Below are 26,156 nucleotides of genomic sequence, written 5' to 3' on the forward strand. Positions count from 1 at the left end.
ATGAAGTGGCACTTTTCCCAATTTAGTACAAGGTTTGTTTCTTCACATCTTTTGAGCACTTGTCTAAGGTTGTCAAGACAATGCTCAAAGGAATCACCCACTACAGAGAAGTCATCCATAAACACTTCAAGGAAATATTCCACCATGTCCGAGAAAATTGACATCATGCATCGTTGGAAGGTAGCCGGAGCGTTGCATAGCCCAAATGGCATCCGGCTAAAAGCAAAAGTCCCATATGGGCATGTGAATGTTGTCTTCTCCTAATCTTCCAATGCAATGTTGATTTGGTTATAGCCGGAGTATCCATACAAAAAGCAATAAAATGACCTTCCCGCTAGCCGATCAAGCATTTGATCAATAAAAGGCATAGGGAAATGGTCTTTGCAAGTGGCACTGTTGAGCTTCCGGTAGTCCATGCAAACTCTCCATCCGGTCACAGTCCTTGTTGGGATGAGCTAATTTTTCTCGTTTTGGATAATGGTCATGCCTCCTTTCTTTGGCACACATTGCATCGAGCTCACCCAAGAACTATCGGCAATGGGGTAGACTACCCCGGTGTCTAACCACTTGATGATTTCCTTCGTCACCACCTCCTGCATGGACGGGTTTAATCTTCTTTGGTGCTCCACACTAGGTTTTCTTCCTTGCTCCAATTGTATTTTGTGCTCACAGATTCCTACGGGAATCCCTCGGATGTCCGCTATTGTCCACCCAATGGCTTGTTGATGTTTCCTTAGGACATTCAATAAATGATCTACCTGCACATCATTCAACAAGGAAGAAATGATTACCGGTAAAGTATCATTAGAGCCAAGAAATTTATACCTTAAGTGTTGTGGCAGTGGCTTGATTTCAAGTTGTGGCGGCTCAATAATTAAAGGCTTTGCTGGGGGAGTGGCTCTATTCTCTAAGTCAAGAGAAAGCTTCTTTGGTGCGTAAGTGTAAGACCCACGTCCTTCTAATGCATTCATAGATTCCATGTACCCCGCCATGTTTTCACCATCGAAATTTACCAATATCGCCACCAAAGCCTCACCTAGGAAATTCTTCTTCCATCTTCATTTCACTTGCGTCCTCTACCTCATCAACAACATCAATAACTGAGATGCCTTCATATGCATGTGGCAACTTCATACCCTTACTCGCTTGGAAGGTGACCTCTTTATCATTAACTCGGAACTTGATTTCATTTCGTTCTGAATCCATAAGTACTCTTCCGGTAGCAAGGAATGGCCTCCCCAAGATGATAGGGATTTCTTTGTCAATGGTACAGTCAAGGATCACAAAATAGGCCGGAAAGAGGAACTTTCCCACTTTCACTAGGACATCATCAATAATTCCCACTAGTCTTTTGATTGAACAATCGACTATTTGCAACCTCATGCTTGTAGGTCTCGGCATGCTTAACCCCGCTTGCTTGTAAATAGCAAGAGGCATCAAATTAATGCAAGCCCCATTGTCACAAAGAGCCCTTGCAAAATCTCACAAGCCAATAGTGTATGGAATGGTGAATGCTCTCGGGTCTTCTTTCTTTTCAACGGTGGTTGTTGCAATAATGAAGCTAACCCGGTGAGTCACATTCACCACTTCATTCTTGGTGGTTCTTTTCTTGGTTATCAAGTCCTTTAAGTATTTAGCAAAACCCGACATCTCTTGAAAGGCTTCCACAAATGGTATGCACACCGACAATTGCTTGAGAATGTCATAAAATTTCTCGAATTTGATATCATCAACCCTCCTAGCAAATCTTTGAGGGAACGGAAGGGAAGGTATATGAATTTGTGCTAGAGCTTTTGGTGCCTCTTTCGCCTTTTCCTTTACCTTTTCATGATTTTCTTCTTGAACTTTTACTCCTTTGGGAGTTTTTCAACTTCAATAACAATCGGCACTTCAACTTATGCTTTAGCCTCTTGCTCAAGATCATCTACTCCAACAATTTGTTCCTTTTCTCCTTGAAGTACCTTTCCGCTTCACGTGGTGATTTCCATGAAATGAGAAGTTGGACCACTCCCATTTCCTTTAGGGTTTGCAATTGTGTCACTTGGGAGCATGCCCTTCGGCTTTGGATGATGCTCTCTTGACAAATTTCTAATTTGCATTTCTAGCTTTTGTATGGATGCGGTGTGTGACCCCACAAGTTCGGCCATGTTTTTCATTGTAGTGTCGCATCTTTCTTGATTTTGCAATATTCTTTCAAGCATGCTCTCCAACTTGGACTCACTTGAAGAACCTTCCTTATAATGCGATGAGTTAGAGTATTGCCCCTTTGGTGGAACATAAGGGTTTGAACTCCGGTTTGCATAGTTGTTGTTGTTGTTGCTCCAATTCCTTAACTTGATCCACCTTGATCATTGTGCCACTGTTGATGGCCTTGCCGTTGTGGGTTAGGCCTCTATTGATTTTGTTGGTGATAACCACCTTGAGAATTATGGACATAGTTTGCCTCCTCGCAATCTTCGTTTGACAAGGGTTACACATCTTCCACAACATTTACTTTTTTAGTTTGGTTTTCAGTGAACATCTTGGTTAACACATTAATGTTTGTGGCAAGACCGGCAATTAATTGATCTCTCTCTTGGTTCTCCTTAATCATGTTGGTCAAAGAGGGAGTACCGTATGCAATTCCACCTATGGTTTTTTCTGAGTGCCAAGCTTGATTGTGTTCTGCCATCTTGTCGAGAATTTGTGTGATCCTTGTGAATTTTTGGTCCATAAAATATCCATCCGCTGCATTCTTTGCTATGGATTGGTTCAACGGATCCAAACCCATGTAAAACCTTTCTAACAAGATTTTGTCCAAAAAACCATGATTAGGTGACCTCACTAGGTATAGCTTGAACTGATCCCATGCCTCATCTAGGTGTTCTCCCGGTAGTTGCTTGAAGAAGAAAATTTTATCCCTGAGCTCGGATTTCTTGCTTTGTGGGAACCATTTGGCTAGGAAACCATGAACTAGCTCATGCCAAGAGCGAATGGAGTGAGGTGGTAGATTTTGGATCCATTTCCTTGCCTCTCCAACTAGTGAGTACTTGAATACCCTCAGTCTTAGGGCATCATCTGACATGTTATTCTGTTTGTGAATCGCGCACACACCCAAGAAGTTTCTAAGATGTTGTGTTGGATCATTATCGGTAGAATTCCTAAAAAAAACCCTTTGCTTTAAGCATTAGGATCAAACTATGTTCCACTTTGAAGGTAGCAGCCTCAACTCGCAGAGGGACAATGGCATTTGTGTCCTCGATGTACTCATCTATATCTGCAAAAGGATTCTCTTCTTCGTCATACTCTGCCATGTTTATCTAGCACACCAAGCAAAGCAAGCAAAGTGTGATGGATTCAAAATGTGAAGTGAAGCACACACCAAATAGTAATTTCAAGACCGTATTCCCCGGCAACGGCGCCAATTTTGATGACGTCCAAATCCACTACTAAAACGTAAATGGACACGGTCGCATGTAATATAATTTACCAAACTATGAGTCGGGGTTGAATCTTAGAGAGAACAATATATAGGCAATTAGGAATATAAGAGAATTATCACTTATTATGGAATTCCAAACACTTAGAATGGTTGTTGAGAAAATATTATAGCTAAATGCGAAAACGTAAACTAACCTAGAAAGCAAGTAAAATGATCAATGGCTACAAGCATGGGTGCATCGGGATTTATACTCAAGTAATGATCCAATATATTTCACAATTTTATAAATATGAGCGAGTTTATTATTTATTAGCCTCGGATAATAAATCTATATTACCTTCTCTCGAAGACTAACAAGACTTCCTAATTGAATTATCCCTAAAACAATTAAGAGATTTAGCACACCCGAATATGGCTACAAGTAGTTCATTCCTATCACTGGGTAGAATCTATAAAGTGAGGGTTAACGTCTCAAGTTCTTGTTAATTAATCTTTTCCAACCCCGAATTATTTTTTTCAAAATTAATCCGAAGTGAATGGGCGAGTCCTAGGGTTATCTAATCCCTTTGGAAACATTTAAGAACAAGAATAATTAAAGAAACAACAACTCGCTTCATAATAAATAAAAATTGTTCAATATATAAGCACAACAAGATATTTAATCGACACTTTAAATCTGAATATTTCATAAACAAGATTTAAGTGTTGGAAATAAATACTACACACTTAGATATACAATACAAAGCAAGAAAATGAAGAAGTAAGCATAAAGGAGTAAGAAATTCTCAATCAAAAGCTTAAAATCTTCAAGACCCAAGTGTGTGTGCAAGAACCCTAGCTTCCAAAACTTGTTCTCTCTAGTATATGGACTGAAAATAAGTCAAAAGATGTTCCAAGATATGATTGTCTGATTAATGATCTATCCAAAAATGAGCTAGGTCGTGTATTAAATAGTTTGGGGTAAAAATCATGAAATTCCAGAACTGCCCAGTTTCTTCTTCGCTTTCGCGAATAATACTTCGCGTTCGCGAAGGTTTGATTTCTGCTTCTTTCGCATTCGCGATATCTCCTTCGCGTTCGCGAAGGTTTGTCTCCTGCTTCATCACGTTTCTTGATTATACCTTCGCGTTCGTGAAGGTTGGCTTCCTCCTTCTTCACGTTCGCGTAGAGCAGCTCGCGTTTGCGAAAGCTTGTTGTCCTAATGCTTCGCATTCGCATTTGAACTTTTCTGAACACGAAATTCAAAGTCAAGCATTTAGGTGATATACACTATTTTTGGGCATGGAAATCTTAAGGGAAAAGCAGGGTTTCATCATCAGTCAGAAACAATTTACCTCAGAGTTGCTGCAGGAATTTGATTGCTCAGAAGGAGTAGTGTCTTCTCCTCTGGATCCATAATTCAAATTACAGGCAGACCAAGGGCCACCACTAGAGGATCCAACCATTTATCGACATTTGGTTAGTACATTAAACTACCTGACCAACACAAGACCAGATCTTAGTTCTGTTGTCTTGTGTTTAAGTCAGTACATGCAAAGACCATGTTTTCACATTATTCAGTCGCTCTGCGTGTCTTGAGATATCTGAGAACAGACCCTTCCCAAGGAATTTTCTTATCTGCAGATCCTTCCTTCGATTTGATTGCATTTTGTGATGCCGATTGGGCGGTGTGCAGAGATTCCCGTCGTTCAGTGAGTGGCTTCTTCATCACTCTTGGTAGAGCTCCAATCTCTTGGAAATCGAAGAAACAAATCACTATTTCTCTATCCTCCGCAGAAGAAGAATACAGGTCTATGAGGAGAGTAACTACAGAAATAACTTGGTTAGTCCGCTTGCTTGCCGATCTATCAACACCCCCTACCTTACCAGTGCATGTTCACTCAGATAGCCAAGCTACCATTGATATTTCTCACAATCCCGTCTTTCATGAACGGACTAAGCACGTTGAGCTGGACTGCCATGGAGCGAGAGTAGTGGGAGTTTGTGCTCCTCCCCCAGCCTGTGAGATAGCTGGTGCCACTGGAAATGTACCATTCTGGGCCACGCCCTCCATAAGACTCACCAATCGGACTAGAGCGTCCTGAAGCACTGGAGTGGCTATGAATCCTTCCGGGACCTGAACTGGTCCAACTGGTACATTCTGAACTGGAACCTTCTCCTGAAGGTCCACCTGAGGTTCTTCAACAGGTGCAGTTGCTCGAGCTCTAGACTGAGCTCTACCTCGGCCTCTACCTCGACCTCAACCTCTACCCCTGGCCATAGTTGCCACCGGGGTTTCTGGTCCATGTCCATCGGTAAAGGTATTACGTGTTCTCACCATCTGCAAGAGAATAAGAGTAGAATGGTTCAATCATCGATGATAGAATAAATTCGCACGACAGAATAAGAAAGATGTGATATTGTTCCTAAACTTCATAGTCTATCTAACCCTTCGCGTTCGCGAAGGGTAATTCACTAGGCAGATTTTCTTTGTCCATTTTAGCTTCTTTTTGACTCGTTTTCACTTGGTTTCTTCACCATCACTTCTAAATCACTTGATACATGAAATACGCCAATAAACCTCAATAAATGCCTTAGTTTCTCAACAAAATCATACAAAAGCTTAAGTATCAAGAAGAGATAAGTGGGTAAAATACCAACTTATCAATCATTTCAACTTAAGCTTTCAACCTTGAGATTAAGTGTCTCATTTCATCCACAAATCTAATCGGACCCGAACCGACTACCTCGGCAAGTTACATAACAACTATAAAGTACAAAATAAGCAGTAAATGGGGGAATAGGGCTATAGCTCTCAAAACAACTGGCTGGGTCATTACACTTGTTTCTGCTTCTGCTTTTGTTTGCCAAATACTTTCAACTCCTCTTTTGATGAACCTTTTGAGATTGATAACATTATGATCACAATTTCGAGTTTCTCAAATTTTTGTCCATAAGCTTCCCCTTCATGTCAGTTTCCACTAATGTTGAATCAACACTAATTTCTAAAATTATTTTAGGATTTTTTCAGGCTTGTAATGATAGACTTAATGATGGTAAGATAAAAGGATATATTTAGTGACTTTGTTCCATCTAGCTTTATTATGAGAGCCGATTATTTACCAAAGTAACTATGTACAACTCAACACAAAGAAAATAACTCTAGGGATTGGGCTAAAGGCTCCGGTCTCCAATTCCATAATTAATATCACTTAAATCATCATTTCTCTCAATAGATTACTTAAATTCAAGCTTCTTGAATCAAGAATTTATTCTATAGATATATACACCTTGTTTTCCTCTTTTGTTTTCTTTTTTAAAGAGTGAAATAGAACATTTACTCCACAAGTATTCCCTCATTGCTTGCTTTAATAATCATTCTTGCTCAACTATAGCCGGAAGGCGTAGTATCGATATTTTGTAGGATAAACCAATATGGTATATCAATAAAATTTGGTTTATCCTCTCTTTTTTTCCTTTTTTTTCTTTTTGTTTCTTTTTTTTTCTTTTTTTCTCTTTATTCGTTTTTTTTCCCTCAAAGTTGGGTGCTAAAAGGAAAAATATAAATATTTGTGGTTAAAAATAGATAGGCTATAAAGTGTATCAAAGAAAGCCTAATTGTATTATAAAAATAGTGTTGTCTAGTGTAACGACCCGACCGGTCGTTTTGAGTATTACAACCCTGTTCTCCCATTTACTGCTCAATTTGTGCTTTATAGTTGTTATATGACTTGCCGAGGTAATTGGTTCGAGTCCGGTGAGGTCTTGTAATGAATTGGAACACTTAGTTCCAAAGTTTAAAACTTAAGTTGAAAAGGTTGGCTTGATATCTACCTATATGTAAACAACCCCGAAATAAAGTTTGATGATTTTAATAGCTCTGTATGGTGATTTTGGATTTAGGAGTGTGTCCGAAAAATTATTTGGAAGCATGTAGCTAAATTAGGCATGAAATGGCAAAATTAGAAATTTAAGTTTGGAATTTTGACCGTGGAGTTGACTTTTTGATATCGGGGTTGGAATCCGATTCTAGAAATTGGAATAGGTCTGTTGTGTCATTTATGACTTGTGTGAAAAAATTGAAGTCAATCGGACTTGATTTGATAGGTTTCGGCATCGAATGTAGAAGTTGAAAGTTCTTAGTTTCATTAAGCTTGAATTGGGGTATGATACGTGGTTTTAGCATTGTTTGATGTGATTTGAGATTTTGACTAAGTTCATATGATATTTTAGGACTTGTTAGTGTATTTGGTTGAGGTCCCGGGGGCCTCGTGTGAGTTTTGGATGGTTAACAGACTAAATTTTGGACTTGGAAGAAATCTGGAAATTTTTTCCTTCTGATGCAATCGCACCTACGGAATTTGGCTCTCATGTGCGAGTTCGCAGAAGCAAGCCTGGCATCGCAGGAGCTGGAAGTATGCAAAAACAGACAGAAACTCACAGAAGCGAGTCCGCAAAAGAGACACCAAGGTCGCAGATGCGGAGGCAAGGGAAGCTGGGCAAAATAAACCACAAAAGCTAGTCCGCGGAAGCAGACTTCTTGTCCGCAGAAGCGGTTGGTTTCTCGCACCTGCGAGACCACATAATCGGCTAAGTGAGTCGCAGGTGCGGAACCCCTGGACAATATACATTTCGAAGGGGTTCTGAGTTTTGCCATTTTTGAACATTTCCAACACGGTTTTGGGGCGATGTTAAGAGGGAATTCACGGGAAAACTTGAGGTAATTCACTTGTGATCATTGTTAGTCAATAATAATGGATTATCATTGAGTATTCCGACTAGATTACGTATTTGTTTAGGTGAAATTAGAAGATTTGGGCCTAGGAATTTCAAAATAACAATTTAAGATTTGGAGGTCGAGTTGATGTCGGAATTTGGTAAACTTTGTATGGATGGACTCGTGGTTGAATGGGTGATCATATTTTGTAACTTTTGTCTGGTTCCGAAACGTGGGCCTCACGGGCAATTTTTGAGTTAAATTTTGGATTTTGTTGGAAAATTAGTATTTTCATATGGAATAAATTTCTATGATTTGTATTGAATGAATCAAATTAATTGTGACTAGATACGAGTCTTTCGGAGGATAATTCGCGAGGCAAAGGCGTAGCAGAATAAAGAATTACACGGTTTGAGATAAGTAACACTTCTAAGCTTGGTTTTGAGGGTATGAATCCCTGAATTACATGTTGTATGAATTTTTTTGAGATGGCGCATATTCTAGGTGACAGACGTGTGGGCATGCATCATAGGAATTGTGACTTAATTTATTCTGTGGAGTTGCATAATTAAGTAAATGTCATTATCCACATATACTCCACGTATTAGAGAAATTGAGCTGAGACTCATATTAAAGATCATGTTTAGGCTACGCACCGATATATTTTGGGACCCACATGGGTCGTATTACTGTTGAATTATTTGTTTAAATTTACAATTTTGTACTCAGTCAAATCTATCACTTGCACATCATATCTCAGTCTCTTTTGTCATTTATTGATACATCATATCATCATATCGGGTTGATTTTCATGTCACTGAGAGCCCGAGAGACTGGAGATTTTGAGTGATATTTATGGGATCGGGCTGCACGCCGCATCATGTTTATTTATTTATGCCTGGATCTGGCTATTATAGCGCTTTGGGTGAAGGAGCCCCTCTAGAGTCTGCACCCCCTACAGTGAGCGCAATTGATATATATATATCTGGGATGGATCTTCCCTGGGCATGGATCTTGCCCGAAGCATTGATAGTGAGGGATGAATTTTATCTGGGCTGGATTGTCTTTATACAGTACTGAGTGACTGACTGTTAGTTGATGTGTGTGTGTGTGTGTGTGTGTGTGTGTGTGTGTGTGTGTGTGTGTGTGTGTGTGTGTGTATATATATATATATGGGATGGATCTTCCCTGGGCTGGATTGGCCATATACAGTACTGAGTGATTGAGTATTTTGAGATTTGAGTACACGGGGTTTTCACTGAGGTGCATACAGTATGTACATTAGCATGTAGACATTGAGATGTCATAAACCTCATATAATTCAGAATTAGACTATTTTAATTGTACTGAGTTTAACTGTTAAACTTAAAAGCATGCCTACATTTCTGTACTGTTATTTCTACATTGGACTGTACCTGTTGAGCTCATCACTACATTTAGCTCAAAGGTTAGTCTTGTTACTTATTGAGTTGGTTGTACTCACACTACACTATGAACCTCTTGTGCAGATCCAGGTGCTCCCGGATACGGCGACTGCAAGATTTCAGAGTTTATTCTGTTGGAGACTATCAAGGTAGTTGCTTAGCGTCTGCAGACCTTGACTCTCTTTCCTTTAAATTATTGTTCTGTTGTATATTTTCAGACAATGTGTTTATCAGTCAGACGTTATTACTATTTAGATGCTCATGTACTCAGTGACACCGGGTTTTGGGGAATGTATTTATAAGAGTATTTGTGGGATTTTCTATTAAATTTAAATATTATGTTTTTAAAGTTAAAAGAAAGTTTGGTTTATATTGTCGTCTTGCCTAGTATTGAGATAGGCGCCATCACGACATGCGGATTTTGGATCGTGACATCTAGAATTTTGCCTTAATAGACATTTGTGGCAAGTTCTAGTAGAATTTTATTGATTCTAGCTGTTGAGATCATAATTCTTCTCAATTCCAACACTTTCTCAAATTTGGAGATACTCATTCTTGCCTTCACAAAAATAAAATCACAAACTTGGAAGTTATATGGCATAAATGAAAAAAAAATTATGTTTGAAAATATGTAATCAATTACTTTAAAACTTTAATAATGTACAAGAACAACAATTAAGAATAAAATAAAAGGTGGATGTGTGTGTGTATATATATATATATATATATATATATATATATATATATATATAGAGAGAGAGAGAGAGAGAGAGAGAGAGAGAGAGAGAGAGAGAGAGAGAGAGAGAGAGAGAGAGAGAGAGAGAGAGAGAGAGAGAGAGAGAGAGAGAGAGAGAGAGAAATAGATGCCATAACAATTGATCTGCAAAAAGAGTGTACATTTGCAAATGTCTTCAGGAAAGAACAATACATCTTTCTTCTTTATGTAGCCAAAAGTCCATTATACTTCTTTATTCCAAGTACCTTATGCACAATCATAATATAACCCTTACCCCTGTCGCAATCAGTGTTTTAAAAGATATTTTCGGGGCGAGTCCCGGAGCGAGGCATACCAAAAACACCACGAGGCAATGGTGTGGGGTGAATATCTCAAGAGGCATACGCCCGGGCGTTCGGGGCATATGCGCGGGCGTTTGAGACGCATTTTTTTAGTGAGAAGTTGTGATGACCCAATAGGTCATCTTATGTGTTAGAACTCGAATCTGCACCCTTAATCCTTAAAAATCTCATTTTTTACCCTCCTCGATTTGCGTGCGTAGTCTGGGTAGGTTTCTGGAAAGCTTTTATGTTGAAAATTGATAAAAATAAGAATTTCTGTCTTCGGTCAACATTTTTGGTCAACGGGCCCGGATCCGTGCTTTGACGGTCTCGGTAGGGCCGTATCGAATTATGGGACCTGGGCGTATGCCCGGAATTGAATTCAGAGGTCCCTAACTTGAGTTATGAATTTTTGATGAAAATTAAAAGTCTGAAAATTAATTATTTTTAAGAATTGATTGATATTTGGCATTGTTAGTATCAGGTTCGTATTTTGGTTTTGGGACGGGTACAGGTTCCTTATGATATTTAAGACTTGTCTGTGAAATTTGGTGAGAAACGGAGTTGATTTGACGTGATTCGGACGTCCAGTTGAGAAAATAGAAATTTTTAAAGTGTTCTTGAGAATTTCATTTTATTTGGTACTAAATTCGTAGTTTTAGGTGTTATTTTGGCAATTAGATCGGCGAGCAAGTTTGTATGATATTTTTAGACCTACGTGCATGTTTGGTTTGGAGCCCCGAGGGCTCGGGTGAGTTTTGGATAGGCTACGGTGTGATTTGGACTTAAAAAAAATAGCTTGTGTGCTTCAGCTGTGTTGCAGGCCTCAGACCTCGCAAATGCGAGGTCAGGGTTGGCATTTGCGACCACTGTTGAGGTCGCATTTGCGAGCTTCTCATCGCAAATGCGAAGAGAAGCTGGGACAGCCGGTGTTCTCAATTGCGAACTTTTCTTCGCATATGCGAAGGGAGTCTGGGAGGGGTATGGATTGCAAATGCGATATTTTGTCCGCATTTTCGAGGTCAGTGATCGAAATTGCGACACTATCCTTGCATTTGCGAAGGGCAGCAGCATTGTGAAGGCTTCGCAATTGCGATAGCCTCTTCGCAATTTTGAGCTTCGCAATTGCGAAGCTCAGGTCGCAAATGCGACGTCTGCAGCTGAACAAAATGACTTTTGGACGGGAATTTTCATTCATTTCCCAAATTTTCAAGACCTAAAACACAAGAGGCGATTTTCCAAAGACCATCTCTTCCCCAAATCATAGGTAAGTGATTCTAAACTGGTTTCTTTCAATCTTTCACTATATTTTACAAGATTTCAACCAAAAATCTAAAGTTTTCATGGTAGAATTAGGGGTTTTGGGTGGAAACTACGGATTTCAGAAATTTTGGGATTTAGACCTTAATTTGAGGTCGGATTCCAAAACCAATTGTATATCCGGACTCGGGGGGTGAATGGGTAAAAGGATTTTGGTCCGAACCTCGGGTTTTGACCAAGCGGGCCCGGGGTCAATTTTTCAACCTTTTGGAGGAAAATTTAGGAAATTTAATTTATGAAATATAATTGATTCCTTTAGCAATATTTGATGTTATTGAGTCATTTTTGAATAGATACGAGTGGTTTGGAGGTGAATTCCAAAGGAAAAGCTGTGATTGAGAATTAAGTGGCCTTCGGAGCAAGGTAAGTGTTGTGTCTAACCCTGACTTGAGGGAATTAGGAACCTTAGATTACTTGCTAAGTGAAATTCATGTGAGCGGCGTATATGTGAGGTGACGAGTACTTATGCGCCGCCAATTTACCTGTTTTCCATGTTTCTCAGTTTTTCTTATATTGTCTCAACCCTATGCCTAATTGCGATGTGTTATACTAGTGTTGTTCAATTTATCGTTCTCATCATATTTATGGATTTTTTGGTGATAATTGAGTTTTTATTTCAAGTTGAGATTGATGTTATGGAACCAAATATTGAGGTAAGGTTTGTACTTGTTATTCTATCTCCCTATTGATATTTATGCATTGCATTATGGTAAGGGAGAGTGTTAATGCACGAAGGGTAATGCCGTGTCATATTGTGAGTGTTAATGCACGAAGGGTGATGTCGTGGTAAGGGAGAGTGTTAATGCACGAAGGGTGATGTCGTGCCATATTGTGAGTGTTAATGCACGAAGGGTGATGTCGTGCCATATTATGAGTGTTAATGCACGAAGGGTGATGTCGTGCCATGATATGAGAGTTAATGCACGAAGGGTGATACCGTGCTGTTTCTATTAATTTTTACGGTGAGATTGAGAGTAAAAGCACGAAGGGTGATGTCGTGCATTTTTCCTTACTATATTCACTATTCCTGTTGATTTATGGTATATTGGCTGCTCCGGTGATCATTCTGTTGTAGTTCTTTATCTTGTATTCCCCTCAGTATGTTTCCCTCCCAACATTTCCTGTTTAGCCCTTTATTTCTGCTATTTTCATATACACTGTTAAATTGTACATGTTGATTTGTAGGTGCCTTGCCTTAGCCTCGTCACTACTTCGTCGAGGTTAGGCTCGACACTTACCAGTACATGGGGTCGGTTGTACTTATACTGCACTCTGCACTTTCTGTGCAGATTTTGATACCGGCTCAGGTTGATCGAGATTTTGCTATTGGTCCGCTGTCCGGAGACTCAAGGTAGATATGTCGGCGTTCACAGACCTTGAAGTCCCCGTCTATCTTTTCTGTTCTGTTGTTTCTTTCATTTAGACAGTTATATTTCTTTCAGACTATTACTTGTAGTAAATTCTAGAATGCTCGCGAATTGCGACTCCAGATCCGGGAGGTAGTAGTTAATACAGATTTATGATATTCCGTACTTATTATATTTCATCTTAGTTAATTATTATTAATTACTGAATGGGAATAAGGAATTGGTTAATGATTCTCTAACGTTGGCTTACCTAGCAAGTGAAATGTTAGGCGCCATCACGGTCCCGTCGGTGGGAAATTTCGAGTCGTGATAGTTGGTATTAGAGCATTAGGTTGCCTAGGTCTCACGATTCGCGAGCAAGCTTAGTAGAGTCTGTAGGATCGGTACGAAGATGTCTGTGCTTATCTTCCAGAGACTATGAAGTTAGGAACAAGTTTCACTTCTTTTCTTCTCTATCGTGCGATCTTGCTTTCTCAATACTTATTGAAATCTTCTACTCTTATTCTCTCATAGATGGCGAGAACACGTACCGCTTCCTCAGCTGAGCAGCAGCCAGAGCCCCTAGTAACAGCTCCTACGCGGGGGCAGATGTCGAGGCTGAGGTAGTGCCAGAGGCCTTGGCAGGGGCAGGGCTCAGCCTAGGGCTCGAGAAGCAGCCCCAGCAGTGGAGCCTCAGATAGAGCTTGGCGAGGAGGTTCGAGCCAAAATTGTTCCTGCCGGACCAGCTCAGGTTTCGGAGGGGTTCATTGCTACCCCAGTACTTCAGGATGCTTTGGTCCGTTTGGTGGGCTTTATGTAGAGTGTGGCCCAGACTGGCATATTTCCCATGGCACCAGCAGTCTCTCATGCTGGAGGAGGAGCCTACACTCCTACCACTCCCGCTCCGGAGCAGATAGCTCCCCAGTATCAGGCTCCAGCAGCACAGCCAGTCGGATTAGTTTAGTCGATTATTGCGTCACAGGTCGGAGATGGGCCAGCTATGTCTTCTGAGGCTTTATGGAGATTGGACAGGTTTACCAAGCTCTTTCCTGTTCACTTCAGTGGTGCTCCTTTAGAGGACCCCAGGAGTATCTTGACAATTGTCACGAGGTTTTACGAAACATGGGTATAGTGAAGACCAATGGGGTCAATTTTGCTGCATTTCAAATGACTGGTTCCGCCAAGAAATGGTGGAGAGATTACTTGTTGACCAGACCAGCTGGGTCGCCTGCTCTTACTTGGGACTAGTTCTCTTAACTTTTTATAGAGAAGTTTCTGCCTATCACATTGAGAGAGGAGCGTCGCTGTCAGTTTGAGCGTCTCCAGCAGGGCAGTATGACTGTTACTCAGTATGAGACCCATTTGGTGGATTTGGCCCGTCATGCCATTCTTCTTCTTCCCACCGAGAGAGAGAGGGTGAGGAGGTTTATTGATGGACTTGCTCAGCCAATCAGATTGCAGATGGCTAAGGAGACTGGGAGTGAGATTTCTTTTTAGGCGGCTGCTAATGTCGCCAGACGAGTCGAGATAGTTCTTACTCAGGGAGGTCAGGGGTCTGACAAGAGGCCTCGTCATTTCGGTGAGTTCAGCGGTGCCTCATCTAGAGGCAAGAGTACTTTTGGTAGAGGCCATCCTCCCAGGATTTTTCATTCAGCGCTTCAGGCATCCCATGGTGCCTCAGGTGGCCGTGGTCCTTAGATACATTATTCTGACCAGCTAGCCTATAGTGCACCACCAGCTCCTATTAGTGCACCTCCACTCCAGAGTTATCAGGGTGGTTATTCGGGTCGACATGGTCAGTTTCAGGGTCAGCAGTCACCGCAACCGAGGTTTTGTTATACTTGTGGTGATCCGAGACACATTGCTAGATTTTGCCCTTGAGCAACGGGCAGCTCACAACATCAGAGTTCTCGTGCCATGGTTCCGGCACCAGTTGCTGCACCACCTCCTCAGCCAGCTAGAGGCACGGGTCAGGCAGCCAGAGGTAGAGGCCAGACTGTTAGAGGTGGAGGTCAGGCCGTTAGAGGTGGAGACCAGCCAGTTAGAGGTGGAGACCAGCCAGTTAGAGGCCATCCCAGGAACGTAGTTCAGGGTTGTGGGGCCTAGCCCCGGTGTTATGCTTTCCCAGCCAGGCCTGAGGCTGAGTCATCTGACGTTGTTATCACAGGTATTGTTTCAGTTTGCAGTAGAGATGCTTCAGTTCTATTTGATCCGGGATCTACTTACTCTTATGTGTCATCCTATTTTGCTCCCTATCTAGTTGTGCCCCGTGATTCTTTGAGTGCTTTTGTGTATGTGTCCACACCAGTGGGAGATGTTATTGCTGTAGATCGTGTTTATCGTTCTTGTGTGGTCACCATTGGGAGTCTTGAGACTCGTGTAGATCTTCTACTTCTTGACATAGTTGATTTTGATGTCATACTGGGTATGGATTGGCTGTCACCTTACCATGCTATATTAGATTACCACGCCAAGACGGTGACCTTAGCCTTGTAGGGGTTGCATCGATTTGAGTGGAGAGGGAATCTTGGCCATTCTGCCAGCAAGATTATTTCTTATATGAAAGCTCGGTGTATAGTAGAGAAAGGGTGTCTAGCCTATTTGGCTTATATTCGCGATCCCAGTGTGGATATCCCTTCTATGGACTCAGTATCAGTTGTTCGTGACTTTCCAGAAGTATTTCCTGCAGATTTACCGCGGATGCCACCCGACAGAGATATTGACTTCTGTATTGATTTGGCTCCGACCACTCAGCCCATTTCTATTCCACCATACCGTATGGCTCCACCGGAGTTGAAAAAATTGAAAGAGCGGTTACAAGAAATGCTTGATCAGGGATTCATTAGAACCAGTGTCTCGCCCTGGGGCACCAGTATTATTTGTAAAGAAGAAAGATGGCTCTATGCAGATGTGTATAGATTATTGGCAGCTGATCAAGGTCACTATTAAAAATAAATATCTGTTGCCAAGAATTGATGTCTTATTTGATCAGCTTCAGGGTGCCAAGCTGTTTTCAAAGATTGATTTGAGATCTGGCTACCATCAGTTGAGTATTAGGGCATCTGATGTTCCTAAGACAGCTTTTCGGACTCGGTCTGGGCATTATAAGTTTCTAGTGATGTCATCTGGGCTGACAAATGCCCCAGCAGCATTCATGGATTTGATGAACCAAGTGTTCAAACCTTACTTGGATTTCTTTGTGGTTGTGTTTATTGATGATATCTTGATCTACTCCCACAGTCGAGAGGAGCATGAGCAGCACCTTTGGGTCGTTCTTCAGACTCTGAAAGACAGCCAGTTATATGCTAAGTTCTCAAAATGCGAATTTTGGTTGAGTTCAGTTGCTTTCTTGGGTCACGTTGTATCAGTAGAGGGGTATTCAGGTGGATCCTAATAAGATTAAGGCAATCCAGAATTGGCATAGACCCACATCAGCTATAGAGATCCGTAGTTTTTTGGGTTTGGTGGGCTATTACCGTCGATTTGTGGAGGGGTTTTCATTCATAGCAACCCAGATTGACCCAGAAGGGTGCCCCGTTCAGGTGGTCAGACGAGTATGAAGCGAGCTTTCAGAAGCTCAAGACAGCTTTGACTACGGCACCGGTATTGGTGTTACCCACTGGTTTAGAATCTTATACAGTATATTGTGATGCATCTCATATTGGTCTGGGTACGGTATTGATGCAAGATGGAAAGGTTATTGCATATGCTTCATGGTAGCTGAATGTTCACGAGAAGAATTACCATGTTCATGATCTAGAGCTGGCAGCCATTGTTCACGCGCTGAAGATTTGGAGGCACTATCTTTACAGCGTGCCATGTGAGGTATTCACTGATCATCAGAGCTTGCAGTATTTGTTCAAGAAGAAGGAACTCAATTTGAGGCAGAGGAGGTGGCTGGAGCTATTGAAAGACTACGATATCACCATATTGTATTATCCCGGGAAGGCCAATATGGTGGCCGATGCTTTGAGTAGAAAGTCGGTTAGTATGGGTAGCCTTGCATATATTCCAGTTGGTGAGAGACCGCTTGCATTGGATATTCAGGCCTTGGCCAACCAGTTCGTGAGGTTAGACGTTTCTGAGCCCAGCTATGTTCTAGCTAGTACAGTTGCTCGGTCTTCTTTGTTTGAGCGCATCAGAGATCGGCAGAATGACGATCCTCATTTACTTGTCCTTAGAGACACAGTACAGCACAGTGGTGCCAAGCAGATTACTGTTAGATATGACGGAGTTTTGAGGATGCAGGGTCGTATTTTTGTGCCTATTGTGGATGGACTTCGTGAATTTATTCTTGAAGAAGCACACAATTCCAGGTATTCTATTCACCCAGGTACCACCAAAATGTATCAAGATTTGCGGCAACATTATTGGTAGAGGAGAATGAAAAATGATATAGTTGCCTATGCAGCTTGATGCTTAAATTGCCAGCAAGTAAAGTGTGAGCATCAGAGACCTGGTGGTTTACTTCAGAGGTTAGATATTCCTGAGTGGAAGTGGGAGCATATCACTATGGAATTTGTTGTTGGACTCCCACGAACTCAAAGGAAGTTCGATGTAGTTTGGGTTATTGTGGACAGGATGACTAACTCAGCGCACTTCATTCCTGTGGCAGTTACCTATTCCTCTGAGCGGTTAGTAGAGATTTATATTCGTGAGATCGTTCGTCTTCATGGTGTGCCCGTGTCTATCATTTCTGATCGAGGTACACAGTTTACCTCGCACTTTTGGAGGGCAGTACAGTGTGAGTTGGGTACGCGGGTTGAGTTGAGCACAGCATTCCATCCCCAGACGGATGGGCAGTCTGAGCATACTATTCAGATCTTGGAGGATATGCTCCGTCCTTGTGTTATAGACTTCGGAGGATCGTGGGATCAGTTCTTTCCCCTAGTATAATTCGCCTACAACAATAGCTACCAATCGAGCATTCAGATTGCTCCCTATGAGGCATTATATGGTAGGCGGTGTCGGTCGCCAGTTGGGTGGTTTGAGCCGGGAGAGGCTCGGTTGTTGGGCACAAACTTAGTACAGGATGCCTTAGATAAGGTCAAGATTATTCAGGATCGACTTCGCACAACTCAGTCCAGGCAGAAGAGTTATGCCGACCGTAGTATTCGTGATGTTGCATTCATGGTCGGAGAGAGAGTGTTACTTCGGGTATCACCTATGAAGGGTGTAATGAGGTTCAGAAAGAAGGGCAAGTTGAGCCCTAGGTATATCGGACCTTTTGAGATTCTGGAGAGAGTGGGAGAGGTGGCTTGTGCCACCTAGTTTAGCAGTTGTTCATCCGGTATTCCATGTGTCCATGCTTTGAAAGTATCACGGCGATCTGTCCCATGTGTTAGATTTCAGCTCTGTCCAGTTGGACAAGGATTTGACTTACGAGGAGGAGCCGGTGGCAATTCTAGCCCGGCAAGTTCGCCAGTTGAGATCAAAGAGTTACCCTTCAGTTCGAGTGCAGTGGAGAGGTCAGCCTATTGAGGCAGCTACTTGGGAGTCCGAATCCCATATGCAGAGTAGATATCCCTACCTTTTCACCAACCCAGGTACTTTTCTAAGTCCGTTCGAGGATGAACGGTTGGTTTAGAGGTGGAGAATGTGATGACCCAAAAGGTCATCTTATGTTTTAGAACTCGAATATGTGCTCTTAAGACTTAAAAATCTCATTTTTTACCCTCCTCAATTTGCGTGCGCAGTCCAGGCAGGTTTTTCGGAAAGCTTTTATGTTGAAAATTAATGAAAATAAGAATTTCTGCCTTAAAAGTTAATTTTAGTTGACTTCGGTCAACATATTTGGTAAACGGTCCTGGATCCGTGCTTTGACGGTCTCGGTAGGTTCGTATCGAATTATGGGACATGGGCGGATGCCCGGAATTGAATTTAGAGGTCCCTAGCTTGAGTTATGATTTTTTGACTAAAATTAAAAGTCTGGAAATTAATTATTTTTAAGAATTGATTGATATTTGGCATTGTTAGTATCGGGTCCATATTTTGGTTCCGAACCCTGATACAGGTTCCTTATGATATTTAAGACTTGTCTATGAAATTTGGTGAGAAACGAAGTTGATTTGATGTGATTCGGACGTCCAATTGAGAAAATAGAAATTTTTAAAGTGTTCTTGAGAATTTCATTTGATTTGATACTAAATTCGTAATTCTAGGTATTATTTTGGCGATTTGATCGTACGAGCAAGTTCATATGATATTTTTATACTTGCGTGCATGTTTGGTTTGTAGCCCCGAGGCCTCGGGTGAGTTTTGGATCGGCTACGGAGTGATTTGGACTTAGAAAAATAGCTGGTGTGCTTCAGTTGTGTTGCAGGCCTCAAACCTCGCAAATGCGAGGTCAGGGTTGGCATTTGCGACCACTGTTGAGGTCGCATTTGCGAGCTTCTCATCGCAAATTCGAAGAGAAGCTGGGCCAGCCGGTGTTCGCAATTGCGAACTTTTCTTCGCATTTGCGAAGGGAGTCTGGAAGGGGTATGGATCGCAAATGAGATATTTTGTCCGTATTTGCGAGGTCAGTGATCGCAATTGCAACATTTTCCTCGCATTTGATAAGGGAAGCATGATTGTGAAGGCTTCGCAATTGCGATAGCCTCTTCGCAATTGCGAAGCTCAGGTCGCAAATGCGACGTCTGCAGCTGAACAAAATAACTTTTGGACGGGTATTTTCATTCATTTCCCAAATTTTCAAGAGCTAAAACACAAGAGGCGATTTTCCAAAGACCAGATCTTCCCCAAATCATAGGTAAGTGATTCTAAACTGGTTTCTTTCAATCTTTCACTACATTTTACAAGATTTCAACCAAAAAACTAAGGTTTTCATGGTAGAATTATGGTTTTGGGTAGAAACTAGGGATTTCGGAAATTTGGGAATTTAGACCTAAATATGAGGTCGGGTTTCAAAACCAATTATATATTCGGGCTCGGGGGTGAATGGGTAAATAAAATTTGGTCCGAACCTCGGGTTTTGACCAAGTGGGCCCGTGGTCGATTTTTGACTTTTTGGAGGAAAATTTAGGAAATCTAAATTTATGAAATATAATTGATTCCTTTAGCAATATTTGATGTTATTGAGTCATTTTTGAATAGATACGAGTGGTTTGGAGGTGAATTCCAAAGGAAAAGCTGTGATTAAGAATTAAGTGGCCTTCGGAGTAAGATAACTGTTGTGTCTAACCCTGACTTGAGGGAATTAGGAACCTTAGATTACTTGCTAAGTGAAAATTATGTGAGCGGCGTATATGTGAGATGACGAGTACTTATGCGCCGCCAATTTACCTGTTTTCCGTGTTTCTCAGTTTTTCTTATATTGTCTCAACCCTATGCCTAATTGTGATGTGTTATACTAGTGTTCAATTTATCGTTCTCATCATGTTTACGGATTTTTTGGTGATAATTGAGTTTTATTTCAAGTTGAGATTGATGTTATTGGTACCAAATATTGAGGTAAGGTTTGTACTTGTTATTCTATCTCCCTGTTGTTATTTATGCATTGCATTATAGTAAGGGAGAGTGTTAATGCACGAAGGGTGATGCCGTGCCATATTGTGAGTGTTAATGCACGAAGGGTGATGTCGTGCCATATTGTGAGTGTTAATGCACGAAGGGTGATGTCGTGCCATATTGTGAGTGTTAATGCACGAAGGGTGATGTCGTGCCATATTGTGAGTGTTAATGCACGAAGGGTGATGCCGTGCCATGATATGAGAGTAAAAGCACGAAGGGTGATGCCGTGCCATTTCTATTAATTTTTATGGTGAGATTGAGAGTAAAAGCACAAAGGGTGATGTCGTGCATTTTTCCTTACTGTATTCACTATTCCTGTTGATTCATGGTATATTGACTGCTTCGGTGATCATTCTGTTGTAGTTCTTTATTTTGTATTCCCCTCAGTATGTTCCCCTCCCGACATTTCCTGTTTAGCCCTTTATTTCTGCTATTTTCATATACACTGTTAAATTGTACATGTTGATTTGTAGGTGCCTTGCCTTAGCCTCGTCACTACTTCGTCGAGGTTAGGCTCGACACTTACCAGTACATGGGGTCGGTTGTACTGATACTGCATTCTACACTTTCTGTGTAGATTTTGATACCGGCTCGGGTTGATCGAGATTTTGCTATTGGTTCGCTGTCCGGAGACTCAAGGTAGATCTGTCGGCGTTCACATACCTTGAAGTCCTCGTCCATCTTTTTTGTTCTATTGTTTCTTTCATTTAGACAGTTATTTCTTTCACACTATTACTTGTAGTAAATTCTAGAATGCTCGTGAATTGTGACTTCAGATCCGGGAGGTAGTAGTTAATATAGATTTATGATATTCCGCATTTATTATATTTTATCTTAGTTAATTATTGTTAATTACTGAATGGGAATAAGGAATTGGTTAATGATTCTTTAACGTTGGCTTGCCTAGCAAGTAAAATGTTAGGCACCATCACGGTCCCGTCGGTGAGAAATTTTGGGTCGTGACAGGAGTAAGCCCCATAGACTTTTTAAATTAAAATAAAATTTGTTAAATAAGTCCTTCATATAATACCCAAATTCTCAAAAGTCAGTTTGGTAATTACTCAAAAGGTTTAAAAAGGAACTCAAAAGTATTAAATTTAAAAGTTAAGATCTTTTTTATTGATTAAAGCCCTAATTCATGGTCTTTCCCAATTCTTTATCTTGTCCGCTAGTCTTCTAATATCTCCCAAAAGCAACGAATTTTTTTTTTTTTTACAAATACAAAGAGAACTTCATTTTCCTTCATAGAAGCAAGTTCAAAATTCAAATTACAGGTTAATCATCTTTTTTGTTCCTCCATGTAGAAAACTTTATTCTTTAGACTCAAGTTACTTGTGCTTGTAAGTAGCGTATAATAGATTATTTTGACTAGTTTTTTGTGGGGATGGAGCACATATATATTTCACATATTTATAGTTTTCTTCAATTTTTATGCAATTTTACCTGTTTATAAATATTTACTGTCATTATATTATTTTATAAAATATTAAATATTAAATACCTATGGGGCTTACGTCTCGTATCTCGGGACTTACGCCTCGCTGAGATATATGTAAAACGCCTCGCCTTACGCCCACGCCTTTTAAAATACTGGTTTCAATAAGTACTGTTAGTTGAAATAAAATTTAAGAGAAGAAAGGAAATTATGAAAATCAAATGTTACTTCTTATCTTTACATAAACAAGTGATTCCAGTGTTATAAATTGAAACACAGTAGTTAATCCATGCATTAAATAAAAAGGATTGAATATTTCGATCTTATGTGGATGTACAGAGTTAGAATGCACATGCTCATGATATCAAACAGTAAAAAGAAAAGAAACAAACTAGATAAACTTATATATATGGCTTGGAATGGAAGTAAGCAAGATTATAGACTTGGAATAATAGATTAATAAGAATTACTCTCACTCTATTATTTTACCCAATAGTTATTATATATTAATTTTGCTTCGTAAGAATTACAAAATTTACATACAACTAACTTTGGAGAAGAAATAGATAGAAGTGATAATAATTAATTAAAAATAATATTCCAGCACAATATAAAAATATAAGTAGAAAGTTTTAGGTCAAGCAAGAAGTAAAACTGAGATTAATATTCTAACTATATCGAGCTTCATCAACTATTCCAACAAAAGAGATTACTCTATTATGGAGTAATTAAATTTCACAAAGAAAGGAATTCTTAAAATACTATCAATACTTTTAGAAAATTCAAAAACTTCAAAAGGAAAGTGAAATAGATAAAGAAAGAAGCAAAGACCAAACCTAGAGAAAAAGCTGCTAATTGGCACGTATCTCTCCTTCAACACAAATATGGCATACTATTTATAGAAATCAAATCCCATAAGGTGTCATGTTGCCTCATGCTTTTTTTTTGCCATGTTGCTTCGTGTTTTTTGGCCTTGATGCCCCTGCTCTTTTTTATTTCCTTTATTTGTGTTATCACGATATTTTTATTTCCTGCAAAATACTATTAGAAAATACAGAGAATTGACATATTTATATATATATTATTTAAAATAATTTATTTTTAAGTATATAATATTTAAATATTTTATAGTCATCACGAAGGAGGGACATCAATGTTGTTCTAATTTGAACTATTTACCCAAGCCACTAAGTTTAGAAGTAACATGCCTTGAGAAGGAAAAAAAAAAAGCAACATCATAATTTTGGAAGATATTTGCTATGCCATTAGATTAATATTTTCCGACAAATCGACTACTATCTTGCATTTTTTCTTAGACTTCTCTAGAAATTTATATTCTATTTTGTTTTTGGTCCATTTGGATCATCGTATCACTAAAAATATATTATGGTTCGTTGTCCTCTCATAATGTACCCTGTGTTCTTTTCCCTTAAATTTGCATTCTTTGACTGAAAGCATACGCATATTATTGGTTCCTAGCTCCGAAAACGACCTTAAATTAATGTACAATAATAACTAAGTTTACAGTCAAAATTTATAGGTATTTAATAAATTTCTTAATACATATACCGGCTCTGAACAAAAGGAATTGAATTAACGTTAACTCATATGTTACACTCTCGATCTGCAAGTGGGTGAAAGTTGAAAAAATTTATATATAGACCAGAAAATATGCACAAGTTACTGATAAATATTTATCGAAGATAATACAAGAAGCTGCAGTCAAGAATTAATAAAAATGTTACTGATAATTGTTTGGCGGGCTAAAAATGAAACCCACCCCAAAAAGAATACAATAGAAGCAAATTTTCCAAATGGGTCGACAGAATGCCAGTTCAAGAAAATATCTAAAAAAAAAATATCACCATTCGTTTTCTTCGCAAATTTGATTGTCTTAATCTGAAATATACCCCGTACAATTAAATAGATGCATACTGAAATATGAACTGCCTGCACCCAAAAACAAAAAAGGAAAATGAAATCAGAACAAAAAGAAATAGTAATTATTTCAGCTAAAAGAGCACGCATTACTCCCATATATAATTCTCTATTTTATTTTTAAATAGATCCCGCGCGAGCTTGATATAGTTAAACAACAATAACAACAAACTCAATATCATTCCACAAGTGGGATCGAGAAAAGATAGAATGTACGCAGATTTTATCCCTATCTTGTGTGAGCTTGATAATTCTTCTATTAACACACGTATGGACAATATTTTGGCCTAACATGTAGAAATCTTCTTTAATAGATATTTTTGTAAAAATTTAAAGCAAAATCTCTTTATTTATTTTGTCTTACTTTTATTTACTTAATTATGTTGTCAACAAAACTAAAAAGAAAATTGCTAAATAAACTAAGAAAGTCATCTCTTATACAAGTGGTACGCCATTTTACAAGGGAATATGCAGACAAAAGCCCCATTGCCTGATTTTAGTTTCTACGAAATAAGCTTTAGATCATTTATCGATTGAATAATAAACATTTCGATCATAATAAAAGAATAATATTTTGCTTAAATATCAAAGAAAGGTATAGGTGAAAGTTGGATAAAATTGACTAGAAAATATGCAATTTCCCTTTATTAATTCTTATGTATTTCATTATTCATTTTGAAAGTACTATCAACAACTTGTATAATTGATGATCATTTATCCAAGATAATAGAACAAGCTGCAGTCAATGTGACATGTTACTGAATTGTCAGGTGGGCAAAAAACCAAACCCCAAAAGAGATAGAATAAAACCAAATTTTCCAATATAAAAGGAACGACAAGTAGAGGCGGATCCAGTATTTAAATTTTATGGGTTCAGATTTGCAATCTTACCACATCTCATCTAATTTAATAATTTCAAAATTTATTACATGTACATATTTAATAATTTTTAGGTAAAAATATAGGATATGAGGGAAAGCTATGGGTTCAGTTGAACCATAACACTAGATACGCCTCTGACGACAAGATGCCAGTTTTTCAAGAAAGTATCTAAAGTATCACTCTTCGCTTTCTTTGAAAATCTGATTGTCTTAATCTAAAATAGTTTCCTTACGATAAAATAAATGCATAATTTGAAATATAAACTTTCACCTAGAGGCGGATTCGCGATTTGAAATTTATGAATTCATACAATAGCGTTAAGTTAATATACAATCTTAATTTGGTTCACAGTCAAATATTTATAAAAAGTTAATGACTTCTTTAGTATATAAGGTTTGTGCAAAAATTACTGAGTTCATGTGAACCCTTAATAAAACTGTAGATCAACATCTACTAAAACCCCCCAAAAAATTGAAAACGTATAAGAGAATACTACATAAACAAAAAAGAAATTCTCACATTATTTAAAGAACACTCGGTGCTACCATATATAATTCCCATTTTTTTAAAAAATAGTTTCCACTTGTTCTATTTTTTTTTTTAATAGTCATAGCGAAATTACTGAATTTCCGAGTAATTTATATTTTCACTTCACAAAAGAAAAAATGGCAATATTACCTCTTAGAAAATTACTATACTTCTCCTTTATTTCATAGTAAGAAATAAACGATAACACGATTAGTTTCTATTTTTCTTTTTTCTTTAATGATTCTTTAACGCGTGTCATTTTGGAATTTTTCTGCAGCCAACAAAAGAGTGTATCCAGCGGTCTAGTTGGCTCTGGCGTGCTAAAAGCCAAACCCTAAAATGATAAAATACAACAAAAGTACTTTATAAGAAAATAATAATGATGGTAAACTAAGAGTAGACTCATAGGCACGGAACTAGGATTTTGAGTCTATGGGTTCAAAATTGTTAATCCTTTTAAATTATTGAATTCTAAATTAATAATTTATATATATTTAATAAATTTTAAAATTAAATACTACATAATTTAAATTAAAGGTATTGAATTCGGCCGAACCCGCGGCCAGCAGTCTAGCTCCGTCACTGATTATAGACTTGC

At 39.2% G+C, this 26,156-nt stretch overlaps 1 protein-coding gene across 1 annotated transcript; it reads right to left on the reverse strand.

The window, feature by feature from the left end:
- Positions 1 to 1,032: 1,032 nt before the first annotated feature.
- On the reverse strand, positions 1,033 to 1,383 carry LOC142178014 (uncharacterized). The gene has a single exon (XM_075247328.1). It carries the CDS (start codon positions 1,381 to 1,383, stop codon positions 1,033 to 1,035), a length of 351 nt encoding a protein of 116 aa, XP_075103429.1.
- Positions 1,384 to 26,156: the final 24,773 nt, after the last annotated feature.

This window comes from Nicotiana tabacum, chromosome 24, assembly GCF_000715075.1.
Source record: "Nicotiana tabacum cultivar K326 chromosome 24, ASM71507v2, whole genome shotgun sequence".
NCBI classification, from domain to species: Eukaryota; Viridiplantae; Streptophyta; class Magnoliopsida; order Solanales; family Solanaceae; genus Nicotiana; species Nicotiana tabacum.

Coding starts and splice junctions, on each gene's coding strand:
- LOC142178014 (XM_075247328.1), bottom strand. CDS start 1,383: ATGAGGTTGCAAATAGTCGATTGTTCAATCAAAAGACTAGTGGGAATT.